The 26558-nt window shown below is 39.0% G+C and overlaps 1 protein-coding gene across 1 annotated transcript; it reads right to left on the bottom strand.

Annotated features, from left to right (window-relative positions):
- Nucleotides 1-1527: 1527 nt before the first annotated feature.
- npdc1a (neural proliferation, differentiation and control, 1a) lies at nucleotides 1528-26283 on the bottom strand. The gene is made up of 10 exons (XM_077497138.1): nucleotides 26248-26283; nucleotides 24931-25358; nucleotides 12743-12892; nucleotides 4952-5065; nucleotides 4638-4853; nucleotides 4398-4464; nucleotides 4236-4326; nucleotides 4023-4102; nucleotides 3837-3933; nucleotides 1528-2569 (listed from the first exon to the last, which is right to left on the bottom strand). The coding sequence occupies exons 2-10, from the start codon at nucleotides 25034-25036 to the stop codon at nucleotides 2498-2500; spliced, it is 993 nt and encodes a 330-aa protein (XP_077353264.1). The 5' UTR covers nucleotides 25037-25358; nucleotides 26248-26283; the 3' UTR covers nucleotides 1528-2497.
- Between the last annotated feature and the right edge of the window lie 275 nt (nucleotides 26284-26558).

The raw sequence follows: 26558 nt of genomic DNA, 5'->3' as shown, positions 1-26558 counted from the left end.
GAATCCGTTCAATTTAGCAGGTTCAATTCAATGGACATTGTGCTGCTCCTTCTAAGACTGAAGACTTTTTGCTAGTACTGACTGAATAATTGGCTGAGATTAGCATCATTTTATTTTATTTTATTTTTTTTACCATTAATGGGACAATTATTTTTTAATAAGCCAAATTAGTAAATCAAATTTTTCTACGTGAACGAGCAACAGCTCATAATCCGGAAAACTCCTAAAATGGGCCACTTGTTAAGTCAAGGTACACAAAGTGGAACAGGATCGCCAAGACTGAGGCCAAGAGGACATCAAACAAGAGGAAGTGCCTGTATAGCGTTACACTTTGTTTGCTAGGATACATTTCAAATGACGCCTTGATTTGTTTGTTTGGAGACTAAATACAAGCGAGCAGATCACAATCACTGTTGACACTTTGCATTACCCATTTGAATTTACAATTCAATTACTCATAATCCAAACCTTTTCAGAGCCAAGACACATTTTATATGGACTTTCTCATATAAACACTTAATACCAGCCTGTCATATGCTTGTACTCTTTTGTGTGCAGTTTGGCAAGCAGTGAGCAGTTTTTTTTGTTTTTTTTTTTAAGTCAACATGTGCTCGCTAGCTTAATGCTAACACGTAATATGAACAGCGATAAACATGCGAAAGAATAGAATTGAAAGTTGAAGTGTGAACTTTTAAATAATATTGGAAATAAAAGTACTGGAGTTTATCGCGAATTTCTTCAGTTTCTTTTTCCATCAGAGCTACTTGTTTTCGGCATGCATGCACCACACTGCCCCCTGGAGGCCAAAGCGTATACAACATAAGCAGTGCATTTCCTGTGCAATAACTCCAGGCAAGAAACTTGTCATGTTAATTTTGTGATTTGAGTGTAGGGTAAACATAAATAATAGTGTTTGAAAAAAATAGCTTATTTTAATATTGAATTAAAAAAAAAAAAAGATTTGGAAAAACATAAGTTGTCACTTTTGGCGTCTCCAACTAAGGGTCGCCACAGCGAGTCAAGGATTCGTTGTAAATTTGGAAAAGGTAAATTTTCTGACAAGTGTATAACAAAATAATGTATTCATTCATTCATCCCCCCTGCCCAATGGCCTTCTTGTACTTTCTGCAGTTGGGTAAATAAACTCACCTAGCCACAATATAAGTAAATATCCCTCAAGATATAACCTAGTATTAACTGTTACTGTAGGTGGAAACGGTCACTTTATCTCAGTGAGCTGCATTAATTTGAGCAATTCTTGGCAGAGGATAAAGAATATATGCCTTTTAGTATTGGTACAATTACTTTAACACTAATTCAACTGACAGTGGCAATAAACATCTTAAAGCATCTTTTTGGAGAATTACTATCTATCGACCAAACAATTGCTTGTATCTTGAAAAACAAGTCAAGTGTATTTTTCCTATATGAACATTGAGTTTTGACGCATATTTTGAAAAAGAAATAAAAGAGATCATGATGAATAAAAAAACCTCCAGAATGCGTCAAACAAAGAGAGTAGTAATATTGACGTGGTAAAAAGTTTTATTACCGATCCTTGTTCTGCGTGTACAAATATCTATAAAGGTGAACACTTTCACTCTTTTATGTACATTTTTGCAGCAGGAGGTTCACTTCGGGACTGACAAGAGGAAAGAGCGGGACAACACAAGATAGTGAAATTGACCACCGAACATCTATTAATATGTATGGTCCCATCGAAAAGAAAAATAAATAAATAAAAAACACTCCACCCTCCGACCCACCCGAAAACGTCTTTCAAATGCTCGAGAGTCACTTGGACTTTACATTCCTCCTCCAGCGACAAGCTGCATACATAACGGCAGGCAGACGGATTTGCATTGCCATGATTCAAACACGGAATGGTCAAATCATGCAACAGACATCATCAAGTACTTGAAATATTTATATATCCATATAACTCTTCAAATCTTTATGCGCAGCTTATAAGACCAAAAACGAGAAAATCGCCAACAGCGACGCTAAAATCTCAGAGACGGGATGTGAAATATTTCCTGCGAGGAATGTGGTTTAGCCACAAGCTATGCATGACAAAACCAAGAAGGGCACCTGTTTTTCGGCTTATGGAAATGCGTGTGCGTGTGTGCGTGCACACTCCAGCTATAGAATCTTCAGACACGGCAGCAGAAATGACGGGGAGAAAAAACTGCAACGTAAAGAGTTTAAAATTTAATTTGAGGACAGGACGCTCACAGCAACAACTCAAGGAGGAGCCTTTGTGTTAAAAAGACTTTGAAAAAAAAATCCACAAAGAACCCAACATTACACGAGGGTCATAAAAGCAGGAGGGAGGCATGGAGAAGGCGGGGGAAGAATTAGTAAAGGGCCAAAAGCGAGAAACAATACGTTGTTGTTTTTTTTTGTTTTTTTTAATCGTCTCGTCTTCTGCCGGGTTTCCTCCGTTTGTCTGCATGCAGTGTGAGTGTGTGCACGTGTTTGTGTGTGTGTTCAGCATTCACTTTTGATTCCCCTGATAATGCATGGTGGAGTCGTCAAACAGAGGATTTTTCACCTCCATCTCGCCGGTCTGTGGAGGAGAGCACACGTGTGAGTTCCACTGGGGTGCGCGCAGCCCGACAATCGGGCCTAATTTGAGCATGTTTACCCCTTTTGATCATTTATAGGATGCATGGAAAAGATTATGCTGGCTAAGACTGATTTTTCATCCCTCATCTGCCTTATTTTAAATAATTGATTTGATTGTCCCTTATTTTGTTGATTAATTGATAAACTGGATTTAAAAGTATGTTTTAATTGACATCCTTATATTCGAAAACACAACATTATGTTCATATTGACAGTGCAGAAAATATACAAATTAATTCTTTCCTGTTTGGTCAATAACAAGTCGGAGAAAAGGCAGAAATGTTGAATATTGTTTTCCAAATTGAAACCAGATCTTTTCAAATGTTTTATTTTGATTAACACAGTCTTAGATATCTGAGATTTACATTTTTTTTTAATCCTAATTAATTGCATGACTTCAACAGTTAACTCACGATTAATTGCAAATTTTATATCTGTTCTAAATGTATAATAAAATGTACAATAAATTTTTTCAAAGTTTTCACATTTTTTAAACATAAAAGTAGAAAAAAAGTTAAACTAAAAGATATATGGCTGCATTTTCAGTCATTGATACTGTAAAAAAACGAGTGTGATATTGTTTTGTGTTGGGGTCATTTTTCTGCCACTAGATGGCATAATTGCATTTGTAAGACAGTGACAGCTCAGTGCATTTTTCTTTTCAGAGTTATCTAATCTTTAACATGAAGTAACTTGAGAAATTCTGCATATTTTTAAAGTCGTACATTCCAACTTGACCCCAGTCTCCACAAATATATGCATTATTATTAAATTAATTACTGCTAAATTTTGACGCGGACGTGTCTGCTGCGTTGTGCGATTGGAATTCCCACAGTAATCGCATGTTAAAAAAATGGTTACGTTAAAGGAACATTAAATTAACTCAAAATTAACGCATTAATTTCGACACCTCTACCTAATATACATTTTTCATGAAATTAATGACAATTCTCTATTATGTTTTTATATATTTCTATACATATACTTAAGAATCTGACAGACATGTATGCCTTTCGTTCCCAATCATAAGACTGCCACAAGAGCGCAAATGATACTGTTATTGGGAGCCGTAGCAAATGCCCATAATCAAAACAATTATCAATTAATTTGATAATCGATTAGTTTGTATCATTAGCATTGAAGGATAAACTGTATGAATCCACGCAATGACTGATTGACCATGTGCGTGTGTGAGCGTGCATGCTCACCGGTGCCAGTCCAGGACATTCGTACACTGTGAAGTCTCCCGGCTCTTCTTCATCTGAGGTGACCTCGGGGTCAATGACTTTTTGTTCCGGTTTGTGACTGAGAATCACAACAAGAAGAAAAACAGTTAAGAGGATGCTCTTGATTATTCATAAGGTAGCAACAAAAAAACAAAACAAAAAACATACTTTCCAATGGAGAGCATCTGCTGTTTTTGGTGCTGATAGTGGTACATTTGAGCACTTTGCGCCAGACTTTTATCCCCAATCTGCCGACAAGAAGGAGGAAGTGTGATATGACACGTTCAAAACAGAAGCAGATTAAAATCTAACGGCGTGTTGTTTTTTGCAGAAGTGGGTTGAGAAATTGAAACGGGTGATAAACGCAAGCGTGGCACGCACCGATTTAGCGGCACCTGTGGCGGCGGTCACACCTGCTCCCTTGAAGGCAGGATAGTCCACCTTCTGAGTCAGGCGTGATTCTTTGCGCAACCTGTGGGGGAACGTTGAAAATTTAGGAACATCAATCAAGGGATTGGAAAAAGGTGCGATCAGGTTTCTTACTTGACGAAGCAGACAGTTGCCAGGATCAATGCGATGGTGCCAATCACCACAAACACGGAGATGACAACTTCAAGGTGAAAAACAACAGCAAATCATTTTTCAAGTTAAAGCCTCAAGGTAAGCAGAGCTGCGCTGACTTTTTGGTGGATACGTCATTGTTCGTGCTTCAATTGAGTTCTGTATTCGATCGACAAAGTTGTTTTGCAAATAATAAGTTTTGAACAGCATCACACGACTCACTGATGATGATCTTGTCTTGCTTGCGTGCGTTTTCAATAAGCGGACCCGCTCGACCATCCGCTCTGGTGGGCTGGGGGGTGAATGTGTTGTTAAGACGTGCACGAACGGAGCCTGCAGCGGTGCCGTTCCGGGTTTGGGATGAGGAGCGACCTTGGGCCGGTTGACCCTGTTCGGACACGGCTATCTTGCTTCCGCTGTTGGCCGATAAGATGGCGACTGGAGGTGATAGAGGAACATGCGACAGAGATGGCAGAAAATAATTAAGACTTCGCGTTACAGAATTCGTTTTGGTCGACGGATGTCAAAGTTCTTACCGGGAGGTTTCAAATGTGTTTTCGGGGGTTCAATGGCAGACACTTCCTGTTTTTCAATGTATGAGTGGATGAAATCGATCTCTTCATCCAGGTCTGGATATGATTGCGCTTTAGCTAAAAGACAAATGAGAGGCAAGTCAAGCAGGATTTGGCTTATTCGGTCGCTTCAGCACCCATTTCAAGGAGAATGAACCCTAAAATTTTCTCAGGGTCCTCACTAGTGTAAACACAGCATTCCTACATTGCATTTGTGGAATATAAATTATGCAGCCAAAAAAAAACAAAAACAAAAACATCCATCTCACGGGGCGGCCATTTTGCTACTTGTTTGTTGACTGAAAAAGACATCACAGTTGCTCAGGACTTAGGCAACGACCAATCACATCTCTGCTTGTGAACATCACATGACCAAACAAGCCAAACATATATTAAATACAAGACATTTTGAGCCCTCTATTTCATGAGTATAATATTTCTGTCCTATTAAAACACGGACGTATATAATCTGACACATGCATTGCACGAAAAATCCAATAGAGGGCAGTATCACCCATTTGATGGCTTTTTCAGCGACCTTGCAAGATCACCTCAATCGAGAAAGGAGAGACACCTATACTTATTAAGAGTGGGAAATGTTCCTTCTGATTTTGGATATACCAATACGTTTGATATGTCTGTTTATTATTATTATTATTATTATTATTATTATTATTATATATTAAATTTAAAAAAAAGTTTGTTCAAAAGGATCAATAAATACTGTATTTACAAAGAATCAGAATTGTCTCTCACATTTCATGGTTCAGACTTTATTAAAGTGCTTGATAATAAAAGTTAAGTTGAGATATGCAAAGACACCCTTCTGGGTCACAGTCAACGGCCTGAGAGTAGCTGTATTGTCTTTTCTGTACACTTCACGGCACTCCACACAGGAATGAAAACATGAGGCCAGGTTGACGGCCGGGAAGAGTTTGAGCTAAAAGACAACATTGACTTTGCACTTGTAAAACTTTAAGCTAGTCTTCGGCTGAAGATAAGGTGACCGCTGGCAAGAAGATACTGTATATTAGTTGCTGCCTTACTTTATATTACACAATGTACTGACTCACCCACCTAATCAAAGCGACAAGACAAGGCGTGTGCCTGTGGGTCTTGTCTTATTTGTTTGTTGACTGGTGGGAAACGGGAGACAATACGAAACTGATGTTAACAACCCTTTAGGCCAGACAGTTAGTTGCATTCCTGCAGTACAGGACGAGTCTCCAGGGCAACCAGAGCCCAGTATATACATGCGTGTGTGTGTTGTGTGTTTGTGTGTGTGCGTGCGTGGCCGGGGGAGGAAGCACAGCAGGGCGCAGGAGCAATCAGCAAAAAACGTGGCTCAGTAAATGTGCTACGTTGACAATAGGCCCCCAAAGCGGAGTTAATGGTGGCGATCAAAGTGTTCCTGCTATAAAGTCACCCTGCAATAGATCATATTCTCAATGTAGTAGAACGGTGAATCATAAAAAAAAAACGTATAGTAAGTTCAAATCGGGCATTGTGCAATTATCCGGGAAACGACTCCAAAATCTGCATCAGGACATTAATGATTACAGTATCGCTTTCTCCCCCTGCAGAGGGTCAACCATCTGGCTAAGCTAATGTGTACGCTACGACAAACCAGCACTTTCAGCGTCGCCTTTGTTACAGCCCGACTCCCTCTGCCATTTAGTACACGCCGCGGCAGGTGTCAGTGGAGGCGGCTTACGCCATCTGTACCTAGCAGGTGGTTGGGAGCGCCAGCAGTGCTGATGAGCTCACGTTTGGAATGCAGCGTTAGCTTCTTAAAAGTTTTCGACAAACGGTACAGTCCACCGTAGTACGGTTTGGAAATATTAAAAGATCTGCTTCCGGTTCGAAAGGGAAAATTCTTACTTTGTGTTTGAAAAATATCGGGCACTAAATGTATAAAGTCATTTGTAGTAAAATTTTCTTGAGCACCTTAGTTGTAAAAGGAAAAGTGTAAATGGCACCAGGTGAACTTTGCATATATTAACATACAAAAGTAGCGATTGAGCGTAGGTGTGCAGTTGGCCACGCGCTACTCGAGTACGCACACTTCCGGTCACGTAAGAGAGTTTTGTCACTAACTCGATAATGGTCCGTAACCCCTTGAGAAGTGGCCTACGGGGGGCAGTTGGCTACTACAAACAAACAGTAAACGGCTCAACAGGAGAGCCACTGACACGCATGTGTGCTGTTATCTTTTCCCACTCAAAAACCACTCACTTCCACCTTCATTCCCCCCCCCCAATATGAAATTATGTACCCACACAGCACACGCACACACTTCCTACTTCCTTCTTGACAATGTCTCGTATATCTAGAGCAGGGGTGGCAAACATGCTTTAAAAGAAAAAAAAAAAAAGTAAGCTAATTTGATATTTGTTATAATTGTGTGGTGTACAGCAGCCGCTTATGCTAAAGCAAAAAAAAAAAAAAAAAAAAAAGAGCAGCACTAATGTTCTGTATTAAACGTGCATATTAATATAGGAGTTTATAATATGCAAATACTTGACAACGCAAGGTAAAAAAAAAAATAAAATAAAAAAAATGAAAAAAATACATTATCAACATCAAATTGGCTTATTTAATTGAAAAAAAAAAAAAAAAAAAAAACTAACACAGTATAATCATTATATAATGTGTTTCAAAAATACTTCCAAATCCCTTTTGGGATACATTTGGTATAATGAATTAAAAACACCATTTTAAAGGATGTGGCTTTTAAAACAAATTATACTGGTTATTAGAATTATATAAGAAACATTTTTTTAAAGGAAATAATTGAGAAAATAAACCATTATGCAGAAAAGTAAATACAGGTTTATCTCAATAAATAAAAATATTGTGGAAAGCTTCATTTATCTCATTAGTTCAATTCAAATAAACTATTATTATTGTTGTTGTTGTTATTTTATTATTGTTTTATCATCATCATTATATCTATTGTATAGATCCATTTAATGATTCCCCCTTTTAAATGTTGACCCTGGTGAGGATAAGCGGCAAATATATGGATGGATCTTTCTTTAGAATTACACAGTAGTTTGTATCTACTGAAAAACCCCAATTCACCATGAAGCAATTCTATTCCTTTATTACATAAGAAAATGTCTAATGATTATTAATAGGCCTTACATCAACTCAAGGAATTGGTCTTCTGAAAAATCCTTTACCAAGTGCTAAATTAACATGTAAGATATGGGTTTCCTCTTTTAGAAATCAATTCCTGGGGAGAAAAAAAACAAAACAAAAACAAACAAAAAAACAAATGATGCCATGTTATGCAAGTCTGTACTGTAGTCGATGAGGAAACGTGTGTCCTCAGTGAACGCTTAGTATTTCAAACGTGAACTTTGCTGCCTGCCCTGCGATTGGCTGGCAACCAGTCCAGGGTGTATCCCCCCCCCCCCCCCCCCCCCCCCCCCCCCCCCCCCCCCCCCCAAACCCCCCAGGGACCCTTGTGAGGAATAAGCTGTCAAGAAAATGGATGGATTGATGCATGGAACTGTGCTGCCGTCTTGTGGTCAGTAAAGAGAGCAGCTGTACTCAAATGCAGCAAAAAAAAAAAAAAAAAAAAGGTAATAGAGTTAGACTTGACTTTATTGATCCCTTTGGGATGGCTCCCTCTGGGAAATTTACATGTCCAGCAGCAATAAGAACAGAGAATAAAATAAAAAATAATGAAATCAATCAATCAATCAATCAATAAATAAGTGCTGTACTGTACTGTGAGGATCTCTCTAATTGACGTGCTCTTTTCAGTGTGTTTTCATGAAAGGCCGACAAATGGTCGAGGGGAAAGATAAGGAAGCAAAAAAAGGTCACAGACTTGTACAGTATGTTAATTTCATTTGCTTCTACTAAAGGGAGTGACAACTGATAAGGCCATGCAGGAAAATCTTCCATAAACGCTCCCATATTTTTTCTAAGTTGCTCTTTGTAACAATTCCTCCCCAAATATATTTACGATAGCCTTTTTATTTGACCATTTATGACTGAAACATCTTCTCATTAGTAGATTAAGACCATAGCTGTTCACAATGGGTACACCTGTAAGCCTCTGGCCAATAGTTTTCAGACTGGATTTGCATTCGAATTTTCCACCCTATTGTCTACAAATGTGATGTCATGTGCATTGTGTACATGAAGAAGGGTGTGTGCAGTTCAATTTTTCGGCCACAGATGGCAGTAGCGTTTCAAAATTGAATTTTCTGCGTTAATTTACGGAGAACCCCAAACCTCAGAATTGTGAGTCGTGCTAATCATTAGAATACACAGTGAATCTTCCTTGAGTAAAATAATCCAGTTGGCATCATTTTACATGCAAGTTGAAACAGTGAAACTCTAAACAACCCCCATTTTAACTCAATAAATGTCCTATAAATTATTAATAAATTTAGTAAATATATGTATGATTATTGTATTCTATATTTGAAATGATGAGATGGTAAAATAACTTCTACTACTGGATCACTAAAAATGTGTTTCAAAACAATTTTATTATTGGGAATTGGGATGGATTTTACTTTATTTCCAAAACTAATGTTAATTTTTGATGGCAGAAAATTATTTATTTATTAACTTATTATTTTGTATTATTATTTTCAGCAGCCAATCAAGAAAAAAATGGCAATCATAGCAACTACAATTTATGTGTGCTCCACAGGGAATTACTTAATGCAAAAGGACACAAAAAAATAAATAAATAAAATTGCGTCAAAGGCATAAATGGTCAGCTGCAAGGATGTGATGCAAAGCAGCCCTGCCTTGAGCACATACACCTTTACAGTGTATGAAGAACGAACAATGCTCGCACAAATGACTTGTCTCGGAGGCATGGAGACATGCACAGCGTGTTTGCTGATGGAAGGCCACTCCTGCATGTCAAATACGCGATGGTTTACTTTTTATAAAGTGCTGCTGTCCGACCTCCCTGTGCTCACCTGCTGTGCCCTACTTGCTTCTCAGACTACGAAGGTGACATTTGAGTTTGAGATTCCACACAGAATGCAAAAGTAGGAAAACAAAGTGGAGACAGAAGAACTCCTGAGCAGATGCACAGTATGGACAAAAGCTTTGGAGCTATTAATACAAGAAGGGAAGCATTAAAAATAAATAAATAAATAAATAAATATGATGGCGGATAATTGATCAATTTAAAAATGTGTTAACCTCAGGGAGATATTGAAGTCTTCAGTTAACTTTTTAAGAAATGCTTCTGATCTTGGGAATTCTGCACCTTTTTTTTTGTGTTTTTTTGTTTTTTGTTTTGTAATGAAGACAAAGATCGGTAAAAGTTTGACATTTCAGACTAGTTGTTTTGAAATTTTGGGAAACATTGATTTACCGGTAGTACTTGTTTAAGACATACTGATGACCCTGCGAGCTCCCTGAACATTTGTTAGAATTTTAAAACAAATATTGTCTGAGATTAATAATAATTAAACAAAAAAACAAAAAAAACATCATTAAACATTTTGCAACTCCGAGAAGTTGTCCAATAACCATGTCTTAAGACATTTCAACAAAGTTAGGAATTGGAATTTGTAGTTATAAAAATTTTGAGGCCAATATTTTTTTACGCTTTAACTGAAAATCAATAACGGCTCCAAATATTGTTTTTCAGCATCCTCCCCTTGACCACTAATCATTGGTATCGATATTGGCCATGAAAAAATATTGGTCCGTCTCTAAAATAAATACCATATTAGACATATTAGTCCTCAAATTCATGTGAACAGTTTTGAATAAAGAGGAAGACACCGGAAAATACAGGCTAGGTGATATGTGTGTATATATATATATATATATATATATATATATATATATATATATATATATATAGGGCCTCTGATTAACCCCAAATAAAGTAAAGATATTGGTCTCATTTTTTTTCTACCTAATGAAAACCCAGCATTTGTACAGAGGCATGTACACTTTTTATACGGGTGAGTATATATCCTCACATTTATTTCATCTTCTTTCCTCTGTAGTGTTGCCGCCAATAATTTGAGCCAAGTTTCTACTGTACGCTCCCCTGCTGCAAAGCCATCTGAATTATTAATCCTCCAGCACGCACACACACACACACGCTTTCTATGAGACAAATGCAAACACAAAATACACAGACACACAGTGATAGGTGACACATTTCAATTTCTGCAATTTACGCCGAACAAGAGAAAAAATATGTTTTTGCAGAGTGGCTCTTCTCTAAAATGACATTACGTTTAATCGCGTGAAAGCCAGCTCTACGACACCGAAGCGATTTAAGTCGCCAGAGTGTGGGGGCGGTGCACGTGTTTGTTGCAGCAGCAGCAGCAGCAGCGGCAGGGGCAGGGCCAGATTAAAAAAAAAAAAAAAAAAAAAAAAAAAAAAAAAAAAAAAATCCCCGTGAGGATCACATCACACTGCGCCAGATTTGTCAGAAACACGGATGATGGGCGATAGAGGCTGAGCGAGCGAGCGGCGTCATGGGGATGCAGAGAGCAGAGAAGAGACAATTGCGGGAGATACATGAGACAGTGACAGACAGAAGGAATAAAGCCATCAAGCCAAGATGGATAAGCAAGCAGGGGGAGAGGCCAAAATCAATAAGCGATCGAACGGGAGAGAGCTTAGCTGAGAGGAACACAGATGTGTGCGCAAACATACACAAGAGATAACAGCGAAGAAATGAAACAAACTTTTCATTTAGCTTGGCTAAAAACATTTTTTTAATGCCAGCTCACTACTCATAAATTCGCCAATTCGCAATTTTGTGCATTCTGGGATGACAACCGAAGCCCTGGATAAAAAAGGAAAGTAGTAATTGGGGTCAAGCATAGAGATACAGCTTGACTTTTTTTTTTGGACCCCTTCATGGCTAACTTTGCCTGGGTTGTTGTGTGACTGCATGCTTAAAAAAACAAAAAAAAACAGAATATAACCAAGAAGACAAACTAGATCCACACAAATGTTTATTTAAGGGTAAGCCAGTGGCCTTTGTATACTCGTCTAGCTTCAGCACTAATGAGGTTTGTCTTAAGGTGTGTCTGCCTGACACGACAGCACAAATTACTGCAGCTCATCACAGCTCCTTCCTTAAAACTTTTAGAACAGAGAAATGCAAAAGCCCTGCGCGACCTGTAAATGTCAAGCTATTGTCTGGTGACAAGTCGGGGTAGCAGACATCGTGCCAGACAGAGACGCCATTTCAGCCGTGTGCTAATCGTGCTCTTTCCTTAATCTTGTTTCCTGCTACTGGTCAAGTTAGTTGTGCATGAAATGCACTGATCTAATGTGGAGGTTTTCTTAAAGATTAATCGACATTTAATCAGTTTTCCTTTTCACCATAAATTATGTTAATGTGTTTTTTGTATCTTGTTTTCTTGAAATTTACTGTACACAGGAATGTTAAATTATTTTCTCACATTTTTGAAAGACATTGCTGTTTTTTAAGCCAATTCTGCTTTGCAGTAGACCCCTTTCACCTTCTTTTTTATGTGTGAAATCACCCCCAAATGGAAGTGATCTGCATTTTACATACACCTTTCATCCTGGCTTGCTGCCATCACACCAATTTATTTCTACACAGAGTGGTGTGTACACCCACAGTTACAGTCTATGTGGAAAAATTATTATTATTATTATTATTTTTTTTATCAAATTACCCAATTAATCGTTTCAGCCCCATTCTAATGTGCTCAGAAGGAATCAATTAATCAATGTAAAGGTCAGTGAATGTCATTCATGTCTTCATACCATATGAACGAAATCTCCTTTTGATCACGCAGCGACCCATCTCGTTCTCCACCAGCAAGGGGAGGCAGGGGCCACAGGTGGTGGAGCCAGGCCGGCACAGGTGGCGTCCCTCTTTGGCACAGTCAATGTGGCGAGGGCACATTCTGTCAGCTGAGAGAGACAATGACACGTTTGATAAGGATACTCCAAGAGTGACACACAGAAATAATTTGTCATGAATTAAATATTGCTTTGAGTTCACAATAAGTAAAAGTTGATGTCAGCGCAATATCAGAAGTTCACTGAGGTTTTACAGTGATGTTATCAAAGTTTCTTTAGAAGCAGGGTTTCGTGGCAGACGAAAGATTACAAGAAAAAAAAAAAGGGGTCTTTTTTTTTTTAAATCAAGAATGGCTCAGCTGATATACTATGCACATATGCCAGAGTTTTGTCATTTAAATAAATTCATGTATTAATTGAAAACCATTGAGTGTCCTATTTTGCAATGACAACAAAAGTGAAGCAACAACAACAAAAACACAATCTACATTGTTCTTAACTAAAAACAGTTGTTTTAGCCATTTGTTGGAGCTTGAATGCACAAACATTTGAACAGTTACCACAGTGGCAGACATTTTTGTTTTTATGTTTGTCTAAATGCTGTGAAAATTTTACATCTGTGATTCTGTCAATGTCATGTGTTTTTGTTTTTTTGTCTTATGTCGTATGGCAACACAGTTCAACCCGTTCTCCCTCCTTGGCTGATATTTACATAAGCGGAGCGTATTAGTCATGACTCGAGATGGCTGTAGGAGAGATTCAAGTCACCTCCATGGCAGCAAGGCTTGCGATATGAGGGAAGATGTGAGAAATTGAAGGAGCAGATGTGCCGGGAGGAGGAGTGCTGGTGAGATGGAGCAAACGCGCAAGAGTGATGCCTGTTTTATTAGCCCTTCCTTCTATTGATTTGTATCCGCTTGTAAGCAATTATTACCTTTGCCAAGGGGGTTATGTTTTCACCGGAGCAGTGCAGCCATTCTTCCTTTACCTGGACCATTTGCATGCATTTTTTTTTTTTTTGCAATTATTATGAGCAGGTTTAGGGCTGCCAAGATTAGGATTAGTCAACTAGGCATGAAAGATGATAATGTCGAAAATGCTGTCTGGCAGTCTAGTGATGGGAAAATGAAGCTTCATGAAGCACATATTTTTTTCCTCCTCTAGATGGTACTCTTGGTTTAAAGAAAAAGGCTAGTGCAATGGAATCTTATTACATTTCCACTGCACCTTTAGAGAGTGCCATCTAGATGAGTCAAAATGTGTCACAAGTGCTTCATGAAACTTCATTTGTTCAACTTCTGCGTTTCTGTGACGCATAGTCGCAGAAATGGTAGTCTGGGTCTTCTGTGTTGTGAACAGAAGTAGGCTACTGTGGGTAATGCAGTGTCATGGCAAACCAGCTTTAGCAACAGAATTTGATGCAAACTTGCCCTTCATGGCAGCATGGCAGTTACAAACGAGCATCTAAGAAGGAAGCACGTTGTGCGCTGTGCCTGATTCCATTTCTGACATAGGGACAGCCATGTCTGGAAGCTAGCATTAGCACAGACTGGTTACAGTGTGTGTTTGATGTAACGCAACAGGAATCGATGTCATGTTTGGTTACGCTAACTAACATATTGACGCATCTACTATGGGTTACGGAGAAATTAGTGAAGTCCTGTTTGACTAATCGTGACTACTATTGGTGACTAGTCGACTAGCAAAATAACCATTTGTGGCAGCCGTAAGCAGGCTGTACGATTTGAACTGATTAGTTGTTCATAACATAATTTCTACAGTATACTTCATAAAAACGCATGCAAAGATTTAATACAGACTCTTTCTATTTCACTGAGCTCTCAACATTTTACTATTCTAAACAGGAATGATGAATCTTCAACTGAATTTACCCCTTATATTTATGACACACTCAAAGCATACGCAATCTTTAGTATAGCATTAGCGACAATTAAGGATTGTTTGGTTTGCTTTTAAATGTTCTGCCACCTGTTCAGCGTGTGCAAGCAGTCAGCAGAGAAATCACAACAGATGAAAAATATTTAGAGCTTTTGGTTAAACACCTGGGCGGCCTCATAAATGTTCTCTGATAGAGTTTATGTTGCATCGTGAATAACGACAGCTCTTACTTGCTTTGCTTTGTGGGTGTAAATGATGGAAAAATTTATCATTCCTCATTATCACTTTGATTAAAAATAAAATATTTTACCCTCTCCATCTATCATTACAGCATCTAATTTTATCACTCGCTGCTTACTTCCTGCTCCTGAGAGGTTCGACTTAACTCGTTCCTGCTGATTTCCTTCAATGCCTTGACCTCTTAAAGAAAGGCATTCAGTACAAACAGAGATGAGTTGCAGAATTCCAAAAGAGAAGACAATTGTGGTGACATAAAAAGCATGAAGTATAGATGTTCTTGACTTTGTCATATCTAGTGCGAGGATCCAAAAGCTGAGGATGACTCATGCTGCTATTTTTGGGTGTGTTCTAATCAAGGCTTAAAAAGAAAACGCTGAGCTCAATTATAACTTGGCTGGGACCACAGGCGACTGTCAAATTAAAAAACAACAACAAACAAACCTTGAAGGAACCAATGGGGAAACATGTCACAGAGTTGAGGAACTGGAAGAATGATCTGAATGTTGTGGTTCCTATCCAGGTGAATACCTAACTTGAGTCTTTCGTCTTGTAAAAGTTAGATGATGGTAATTAATGTTTCCTAGATGTTCCAGAGGACGGTGGAGAAACAGAATATCCACTCCCTAGCATTGGAAATGGTTAAGAGTTACAGTTCATGTCTGGGAAACTAACACGGCGAGGACACCGGAGGCAACTGAGGAAGTTCAAGATCTCCAAAGCACACCAAAGATCCTTGTGAAGAGGGAATGTTCTGTCCTGTACGCAAAGGCAACAGCTCAAAGTTCTTCTTAGAGGAGAGAGTTTCCCAGTCGATGTGTCCATGACATCACTGTCCTGCCCTCAGGACAACCGCATCAAGTACCACCGGTCATAAGAGATATTCACCACCGCAATGGCAGCACTAAAAGGCTGAAAACAAGCTTCTAGCCCACAGGCCAGTCTGACCACAAACACTCAACAACTCAAACAATAACATCCAGCATCAATTTAAAACAGCAGAGCATCTTCATAAATGCTTTAAAACAGCTTACTGTCAAAAGTAGGCAGCCTTTTCAATTTCCTGTAACACACAATAGTACATAAACACTTTGGATGGTGTGTACTCTCATTTTCATATGTGGACGTAGCTAAACTTCCAAGTTGCTCTGCTTTTGAGAGCAAACTAGCTCCGATTGAATCAACATTGCAAAGTAGGGCACTACATTTTACCTGGAAACTTTGAGGGAAATTCTCGTTTGAGATGATTGGCCAGGCAGATTATCTGCACCGATATTCAACATTTTGACGAATATTGGTGTCGGCCATTTTAGCAGCAGCTAGCAGCTTTATGTCGATCAGGGTGAGTACATTCCGTGTATTTTTACGAGGCTTCACGTCATCAAGTATTCGCCAAAAATGCGGATGCACTCAGCGAAAGGTTAGCATTGGCAATGCCGGGAATTGACGATTAGCGGAAGCGCCCAGTTCAGCAAATATCTACTATAATTATGCCTTTAAATACTGCACTAGGTGTAGTAAATGGCACATTATAAACTTTGTTACAAATTCAGGTCATGTCCGAGCTGTAGGAACGGAACTCTAGAGTAAATCTAACCAGAGCTAGGAACGGTACCTTGTGACAAATCATTATATCGATGTGGATTTGCATCTGCACATTATAATAATGCAGTACAAATCTCAGTGGTGCCAGTCAGCAGTTCCCCTAAATTAATATGGAAGAACGTATTACAGTCACGTGTGCAGGTAATTACTCTGCACACAAACACAAAGCAAACATATGTGCGTGAAAAACAACAAAGCTACGGTGGCGTAAGGTGGAGAAAATGGTGAGAGAATGAGAGCGTCGAAAAGGCGAGTGAGTGTGAAAATCTGCAATGGGGGCCAGCCAAATAAATCTGCATTAATTACTGCGCATGTACGCAGAAACGCTTTCACACTTCACTAATGTCGATGCCCGTCCTCGAAAGGATGGAGAAGCAAGCAAATGGAGGGGAAAAACAACCTAAAGCAAACAAAAAAAAGGACGCCATTCCACAGCATGCTGACTGATTATGATAGTGTGGATAAAAAAAAACACATTATGCAACGCTCGCCACTGAGATCTTGTTATGAGAGAGAAAAATGACTACTTCTACATCAGCTGCTGTTGCCAGGCTTCACCGAAAAAGGCAAACAGACCTTCTACTAACACAGTCTGGTCAACAACACGGCGGCCGCCTTTGTGTCAGCTATATTATGTCCCTTCAAGTTGTACAGCGACGACAAATGAAATGCAACCATGCGAGGGCGGGAGCACGGCAGGAAATAAGCTGAGTGGGTCGTCGTATACTCCTATTGTGTTGATTTCCTGACGCGCCAATGGCATCCAGGAAGTGAGCGTAACATTCCTAATCAAGTGGAAAGCGCTCTCGCAGGCAAACTTGATTTGTGCACGCGCCGTTTATTTCCCATGAGCGTACAAAACTGGGAGCACGGTTCGCAAACCTCAAGCGCCTTTTAATTCTCCCCAGGGAGCTCATTATGATAAGCATTTAAAGACAGCGTGCGATAATAACCCAATATACTGAATAATATATGACATTGAGGGTACAGCAATGACACATGTCGAGAGCACATTATATTTACAAAAACAGGAGCAAAATATTGAGGGTGGGCGTGATGCAAGTATTGGTCCTTAAGGCTTGTTTGTCTTGTGTAATTTGATAAGATTACTGTTTATTTCAACAAGGGTGTCGCTATGTGGAAGCTAATGGATTTCTTCAGGTCTAAACTCTAAACAAGTAGCGGAAGAAACCAAAACGGGATGTGAAAGTACATTTTGTAATTTATTTATTTATTTATTTTTAACAACATATGACACTTGAGAATGACTACAATCCTCACACATGAATATTTTTCAACAAAACAATCCAGTTCTGGTGATAGTTTTATCGACAAATATTTTTGAATGATAGTTATGGAAAAATAAAGACAACTTCAACAATTTTGAAAAGGAAGTCATCTTTTTAGCTCTCAAATGATTCTGAGCTGCTACAAATCCAACATATCTTTGCCGGTATTCGACATAAGGAAACGAAATTTGGTGGAGCCAAAATGAGTAATAAATATTGCAATGCGCTAAATTAGTCACTCAAATGGGGGGCAGATGATTTCCAGTTGAGTAAGACATCTACACACTGTAACATGTAAGATTTAATAGAGTATCTTTTATTTTTATGTTAAATGTTAACCAGTGGAAAATGTGCTTTCTTGAATATGTTTTGTCATGAAATTGGGAATGGCTGGGTTTTTTTTTTTGGTTTTGTGGCATTTATTCCCCGCCCCACCACGTGAAATCCATTGCAACACCCCACGCCACCCCCCAAAAAATGCAAAAAAAATCTGCTGATTTTTGCCAATTTTTTTTTAAAGTTAGAAGGCTGTTGTATTACGATTTAGATTTATAATTTAAATCATCCTTCCTACAGTATTATTTAGCATCTCTGAAAGAAAGTTGTTCTTTAGGCTTCTCCCACTGCAAATCAAAGTGAACAACAGGCAAAATGGAGAATGAAGACAATGTCAATATTTCATGATTTCATCCCCCCCAAAAATTTTTTTTGATTATTAGTTATAGTTTAACAAAAACCCAAAAGTCTCCATCTCGAGAAATTGGACTAAAATGTCCTAAATCCAAAACAATTTTTAGTATATAAATGTGAAATGTATTTCTCTAGTTTAATATCGATGCCTTCTTAAAATAATTGCCTAAGTCGTTTTTTTTTCCAGATTTTTTTAGGAAACACAAAACATTGAACCATTTGCAAAAAAAAAAAAAAAAAAGACTTAGGCAATTATTTTAAGTGGGTGACGATGTATAACTTGTCACTTCTTTAAATGAACTACTACTAATTAAATTATATTTATTTTCCATAATATTATAATTAATTGAGACACACCTGTATACCACATGATGAATAATTCAGTGAAATTGATGATGTATGATATTGATCACCCCTTCAAAAGTTACGCACCCTAAAAACGAGCATCTTTCACGCCTTACGTTCTTGACCCACATAGCGGAAAATGTTGCCTAATCGCCCCAGAAAGTATCGTCCTCTCTGAGAAAACGTGACAACCTTCATTGGAAAGTACGCGTCTTATCAGCGTTGGTTCACGGATGTTGCGTAGGCGCTCCTTTCCCACGCTGCTTCAATGAATCAACCGAAAAGCAACGCACACGCTTGGCGGAAAACGGGCATGACTTTACATCTGGTTAACAAACACACATGACATAATGATACAAAGAAGAAAAATGGTTAAAATTCATTTAAGTGAGTGATTTGCTGTTACGTGCTGTAGCATCGTCATGCCACTTATTATGTCAGACAAGTGAAAACCACTACACAGGGGCTAATTAGTGTGTCATTATCATGAGAGTGAAGCAAAGCGGCAGCAGCAAACACCCCACCGCCACCTCCCACCCTCCACCCACCGCAGCAGACAGAACAAAGGGCTTACACAATGGCGGCACGTAGGTGGCCTTGATTTATTCTTTTCTATTTCCACTACTTGTCGGCCAGATGATGCAACAAGCTGATTAATTTGCTCGCCACCTCTCACGAGCAGGGGTGGGAAACCTCACGATTCAATATCAGTGAGATATACTTCTTGCCGAGAGTATCCCAATCAGGGAAGGGTGTAAGTGATTGATTACGAGACTGATTAGATGGATTGATTGATTAATCACATCAGGAAGCAAGTGTGGCAAAAAAAAATTGAGTCCTTTGTTTACAGCAGTTTCTTGATGCTTATTGGATTACTGTTACTAATGAGCTACCATTTAAAAGAAGCCAGACAGCTTTTATTGATATATGATATTGTTTTTCAAAACGTTTTCCGTAGCCGCTGTCTGCTTTTTAAAAGCAATCTGCAGTGATGTCAAAAATAGACCGGCTGTCTCGGCATGCGCGATGTGAGGTGTCACCACTGGCAGGCATGCTTCACAAAAATATTTTAAGTAGCTAAGACAATCACTGCCATTGTTGGTGGCGAAGTGGTAAACAAAAAAAAACAAAAAAAGTGAAATCCCTGATAGTTTAACATGTCCATCCATCCATCCATTGTCTTGACCGCTTATTCCTCACAAGGGTCACGGGGGCTGCTGGCGCCTATCTCAGCTGGCTCTGGGCAGTAGGCAGGGGACACCCTGGACTGGTTGCCAACCAATCGCAGGGCACACAGAGACGAACAACCATCCACACTCACACGCACACCTAGGGACAATTCGGAGCGCCCAATCAACCTGCCATGCATGTCTTTGGAATGTGGGAGGAGACCGGAGTACCCGGAGAAGACCCACGCGGACACGGGGAGAACATGCAAACTCCACCCAGGAAGGTCCGAGCCTGGACTCGAACCGGAGACCTCAGAACTGGGAAGCCGACGTGCTAACCACTCGACTACCGTGCCGCCCTATGTTTAACATGTTCAAATAATAAATGCTAAGTGGAGTACACGTATACAGTATAGCGTTTTATCTACACCAGTGATTGTTAGATGGGGTATTAATACCATTAGTGATACTTGGACTCACTCTAGTAGCACGTAAATAAGTAAGAAGGACATTGCAAAAGTACAGTTCAGTGGGATTTAACTTATTAGTACAATTTTCCTATATTTAGATCAGACTGTGAATAATGTTACGGGGACGAGCAATAATATTTTCATGAACATTTAAAGCCTAACACGCTATCTTATTTTAACTCAGCCAGTCAGGTTAGCTCACGTGGTTCAGTGCTTTAGCCAGGTGCATTGCACAGACAGCCCTCCCAATGGTGCGTCGATTCAAAAACCGACTAGAGCAATTTTTAGTGGTTAGCACGCCCGCCTCCCAGTTCTGAGGACTCGGGTTCGAGTCCAGCCTCCAGCCTTCCTGGGTGGAGTTTGCATGTTCTCCCCGTGCCTGCGTGGGTCTTCTCCGGGTACTCCGGTCTCCTCCCACATTCCAAAGACATGCATGGCAGGTTAATTGGGTGCTCTGAATTGTCCCTAGGTGTGCTTGTGAGTGTGGATGTTTGTTCGTCTCTGTGTGCCCTGCGGCAACCAGTCCAGGGTGTACCCCGCCTACTGCCCAAAGCCAGCTGAGATAGGCTCCAGCAACCCCCACGACCCTTGTGAGGAATAAGCGGTCAAGAAAATGGATGGATGGATGGATTTTAATTCAGATAATATTCTTAACCAGGATCAACTCTTTGGCCACTGGGTGACCCGCTCTGCTAAATGAGGCATAGACGTCACAACAACGTACTAGAAAAACAGAAAGACTAACTAGTGGCTAACTGTTAGCCAGTTGCTAACCTGAAATCATAACATTCACCAGCGCCCACGTCACTCACCAGGCTCGTATTGGAAAATTGGTAGAATAATCTTGGTAGAAAAAAAAAAAAAAAAAAGATAACCTATCTCAATTTGTTTAAAAAAAATAAAATAAAAAGATAGTTTTTTTCCCTGGAGATTTAGTAAAAATACCAAAATGTTTACCTTTTTATTGATTCTCAGTGGAAAACCGGAAGCACTTACTACTTGCTTTGACATCATTGGGAGCGTGACTTTCCCATGGCCAACACACTTTGATGTGTAGAAATCAAGGTGAGGAAGATTAGTGGGACGTGGTTTGAAAAGGAAGGATTAACGAGAATCCTTGGCTCACCCACCTATTTTTTTTTAAGGTTGCAGCAACAAAGAGCACAATGAGGCAGATCAATACGATTGATCAGAGTTTCCTGGTTGCTTTTGGCATGGTTATCGATCTGTCAGTAATCCCTCATAAACTAGGTGTAATTTTGAAAGCTGCTCAGAGAGAGTGACAACAATGAGGTCAAAAAACAATAGATCCCAAAAATATAGTAACACGAAAAAGGTAAGATTTTCCCAAACGGTAAGATGAATTGTAAAGTGCTGCTGTTCATTCTAGCTCAAATGAGTGAGTAAATTAGACTTTATAATTAACCCTAATTATTCACACAAGTAGCAAAAACTGCTCAAGGAACATTCTGGGTCAAATAGGGGATATATCATTAACTCGTAATTAGGTAGAAGCTTGCTTAACACGACAATTATGATTGTAAATTCCCTTCTTTTTTGTAACCACACAGTGCATGTTCAGTATTAAAGCATCCTACACAAACAATTTTCATACATAGCACACTGAATCTACATAACTGCAAAAGAAGTGAATCATTTGGAGCTGGTAATCGACTCCGTGGTCTTCATGTCCCCAAGCGGCAACGCGTAAGTGGCATACCACCTGACTGCTCTCGTCTCCCATTCACCACTTAAGCGTTGATGACTAATTCTGCCACGGGGGCACAGGACGAGAAAAAAACACATCAGCAGAACATTCGCTATGAGTCTCTGTTGACACATGGTGACACCATCAGTGGTTATTCCCAATGGAAGGCTGAGTTTACAAATAAAAATCGTAAATACTACAAATTAGCTACTAGCTGCTGTTGTCTACTTTGCCGTTACCAACGTCACATTCATTAAGTTTAACTTACACTGTTTATGTGATGTCACGTCAGTTTCGGCTAGCATGTTACCGAGGCTAGCATGCTTGCTACGATCATTGACTGATGAGTGAAGAAGGTTTGTTTGTGTTTAATTTTCAGTTTTTAGTTTGAGGTTACCTCTGTCGACTTACATAAGTAGTTTAGCTTTTTTTTAACTTTCATTCTCCAAGATACTGAGACAAATGTGCTGGGTCATAAAGTAAAAACGCTAACCTAAGAGCTAAGGCACAATAATTATCCTATAATTTGTAATGTCTCAATAACTGCCTAAGCTTGAAGCCCAAAAGAATGACAGAATTGCTGTAAGCATGCTGTAGACTGGCCTGTTATGTATTAAGTGCTTTGCCGCCATTTTATGGGATCTATAGGCAATTACAAACCCCTAACAGGGGGAATATAAATTATTTGCAGCAACCGCTGTGAATAGTGGCGGTTTACTGTAGATAAATTAGTGAATAGTGAACCACAACTAGACGGGGAATAACTTTACGTTAATTTAAATTATGTACAATGATAAAACTGTTTTGAGGTCCCAACTAAACAGATACAAAGCATCATTCTGGAACATAATGTGCGCAACATCACTTGTGTTGAAAGATATCAGCTTTCTAGTTCAGTACATTTAGTCATGATGACGTGTCATTGTTTGCTACATCAGCGCCCCTGATAATACCGCTGCAATTCACAATGACTTTTATCAATTGACATTACCCACTTCCTCCGCCCACTATCCATATTACCACATAACCTACTTCAGCCATCACGTTTGCTCAATGAAATCACTGAAAATACATGAAAAATTCAGCATCACAACCACCGGGCAGGCGTGGATACGTTTGAATAAATACAATCGCCGCACATTCACATTGATGAAAACGTGTTCTTTCTGTGCAGGGAGGGAGCTGTTGATGCTTATGATGACGTTTGACTGTCCAGCTGTTGCTGCTCTCACATGGTTATCGTGCTGAACTAAGAGCAGATTATCGAGCCCAGCGCCATCGGTTACAACCCAGCAGAAGTATACTGCAGTGGGCAATATAAAGTCCCATAAGAACACTTGATCATGCAATTCTGAAAGGAAATGAAAGCTATGGGGACGAGCCATTGAAGCAGTTTTCATCTCTCAAAATAATTACCTTGAATCAAACTTTAACACCATGAATCGCCCACGTTAGATGGTAAAGGCAAAACAAATGTTTGTGACTCTTAAAATAAATACATTTTCAAAAGAATATAATCTCTCCCTTTTTTTTTTGCTACCGTTATTTATTCTACTGTCCTAGCTAATAGTGCTGTCACCATTGAATATTTTTAGAATCGATTAATCTAACAATTATTCAATCGGTTAATCGGATTATGTTAAATTTTGCATTGAAGTGTAAAATTTTTCACCCTGATTACTCTTCATTAACCACTGATTGCTGCATTTATTGCCTACTTCGTATTCATATAGTGATTTAAAAAAAAATAAAAGGTGGTGAATTGATGCATTAACGTACTATGTTAGTGGTTCGGTCATTGTTCTCCAAAGTAAAAAAAATAATGTTTGCAAATGTCTTATTCAGTGTCTCTTTCATGAAGGACTACAGAAATCAGTGAACAACTGCTGTTGTTGATGTGCTTAAATCAGATGATTTGGACAAGTTTAAATTAAAAATGTCTACAAACGATTACTCGATGATTAAAATAGTTGTTGATTAATTTGATAATGGATTACTTGTCGATTAATCGATTAATTTTGACAGCTCTACTAGCTAATACTATTCATGAGCTTCATGTTAAACCAAGGCCGTTTGTTTGTATTGATTAAGATAAATACAAAACTAATAAAATACTGAATACAGTGTAAAATGGGTTGAGGACTACATTCTAGATAAATGGTGTTAATACTTTAGGATGCTCTCACTGTTGCACTGTATAATTTTATTGACATTTTTATTTGGTGGTGTGACCTGATTTTATTATTTTCTCCCCAATTAAAAAAAAAAAAAATGTGACAAGGCTCAATAAATGCTGACAACAATAAAGTTGGAAATGTGTTAAGGTTATGTAGAACGTGAACCGCAAAGGTAATGCTAACAAGGAAAGGAACGAGGACATTTTAATGGCTTTTTCCTTGTCTATTTCCACTTGCTCAGTCAACCTGCACAAAAAAAGAAAATAGCAAGCGACTACGTCGACAATACACCGCGGAAAAGCGTGCGAACCATAAAATTGTCGCTCAGTGCTCATGTTTTGTGCTTTAAACGTCTCCATTTTGACGCAAAGCTATGTCAGTCTGACAGGTGCCAGGAGGCTCGTCCATTAAAGATGCCCCCAGATGACGCACGTCGACGCGACAAATTGGTTTACAAAAAAAAAGGGAAAACAAAAAGCACAACATCCATTTATAAAGTGCACATGGTGGATATTATTTTTTTTCCAGCTAAATGTGTCTATGTGAGTGTCGCATTTTACCTGGGAGGCTAGCAGCGGCGCGGAAAACGCAGAGCACGACCGCGGCCAGGAGCAGCGTCGAGGCCCGACGTTGGCGTTCGCTCCGCGGGCTGGAGAGCGGCAGCATCGTCGCTGGTGGTGGAGGTGGAGGTGGTAGTCTTGTCTGGAACGGAGAACCGCGGAGGGGGGGTTTGTTGTCATTCCCCCATCCTTTGTGTGTTTTAATGTCGCCGTGTAGTTCTTTTTAAAGAGCTCTTTTGGGTCCTAGGGGGGCAGCGATGGAGCAGGTAGTCGATCCAGCTCACAGTTCACTGTAATCCGCGACAGTGCTAAAGATAGCGGGGCTTCAGGGGAGGAAAGGTGGGGGCGTGTGAGGCTGAGAGCCTGCTTGCGTACGAGGTTTGGAAGTGATGCCTTCAGGGTCTCCTGGGAAACTAGTAACGCCTTACCTGTGCACATATTTTACATAGGGAAAAATCTCACTGTACAGTGCACAGCAACAAAATAATATCTATTTTTTTTAATCATAAAATGTGGAGCGTTCCACCGAATGGCCGCCATTTGCGACCCCAGTATATATATATATATATATATATATATATATATATATATATATATATATATATATATATACACGTTTTACTCAGAACAGTGTCTTGCACATCAATCTGATTGTAATATGTACAAAGTTAACTATTAATCTAAACCACCTTCAACACTGAAAAAAATCATTTGTTCCTTCCTGCATTATACTTTACTATAAAATATAACAATGTAAACTCTAAAGATCACATGGTCACACATGGTCAGTTGCTTTTTCCAGTAGGTATATTTGATCATATTAAGACTCATGTTACCTCAAGTATTATTTAATGTTGTCTATTTTTTTTTTTTAAAGTTTTGTGGAATCACTGTAATGTACTTGGTGTCATGCTATTAGCAATATTGTAATCTGTATTTGTTAATTCTATGCTAAAAAAAAAAAATTCAACCCTGCTACTATTATCGTTACACAAACGAGGAATTTTTGCACTATTAAAAAAAAAGTTGATGAATTAGTCACCTGGCTTCAATATCCACAATGTCCAGCTAAAAGGCACATCAACTGCTATGAATTGCCTACTACTGTATTCTGTGCACTAGTAGAATGACTTTGTCTTACCAACATTTTTTTCCCCACTACTGCATTTTCCTGCATACTGGTGGACAACTTTTGTATACTAATAGTTGGACAACAAGTATCTTTTACTACTACACAAGTGAGGGAAAACTGCACTAGTTGACAAATGCACACCACTGGTGACATCAAATTCTACTAGTTGATATCTGTTACTTTACCTGTAGTACTAGTCGTGGAATATTCCATAAGTGCAGCTTTGCCTATCAAGCCGTCCTGTTTGTGGGGATAAAGAGCATACTAGTAACCTTTATATGGATTTCAATGATATATAAAAAATGTTCAAAGAAAAATTGTTTTGCACATTTATTCATTGAAATCGCCAGCAATCTTTGTAATCTACATAGTGAACAGTCTTTAAAAAATAAAAATGAAAGAAGTTTAACACATGACAACAATTTTAGAGGCAAAAACAACCTGTAATGTTTTATGTAAACGCTAGTTCTTCTGTGGTGCCTTTAATTCCGACCGC

The sequence above is a fragment of the Festucalex cinctus genome, chromosome 15 (assembly GCF_051991245.1).
Source record: "Festucalex cinctus isolate MCC-2025b chromosome 15, RoL_Fcin_1.0, whole genome shotgun sequence".
Classification (NCBI taxonomy): Eukaryota; Metazoa; Chordata; class Actinopteri; order Syngnathiformes; family Syngnathidae; genus Festucalex; species Festucalex cinctus.
The sequence above is the reverse complement of the archived record's forward strand: the minus strand, read 5'-3'. Positions and strand labels throughout refer to the sequence as shown.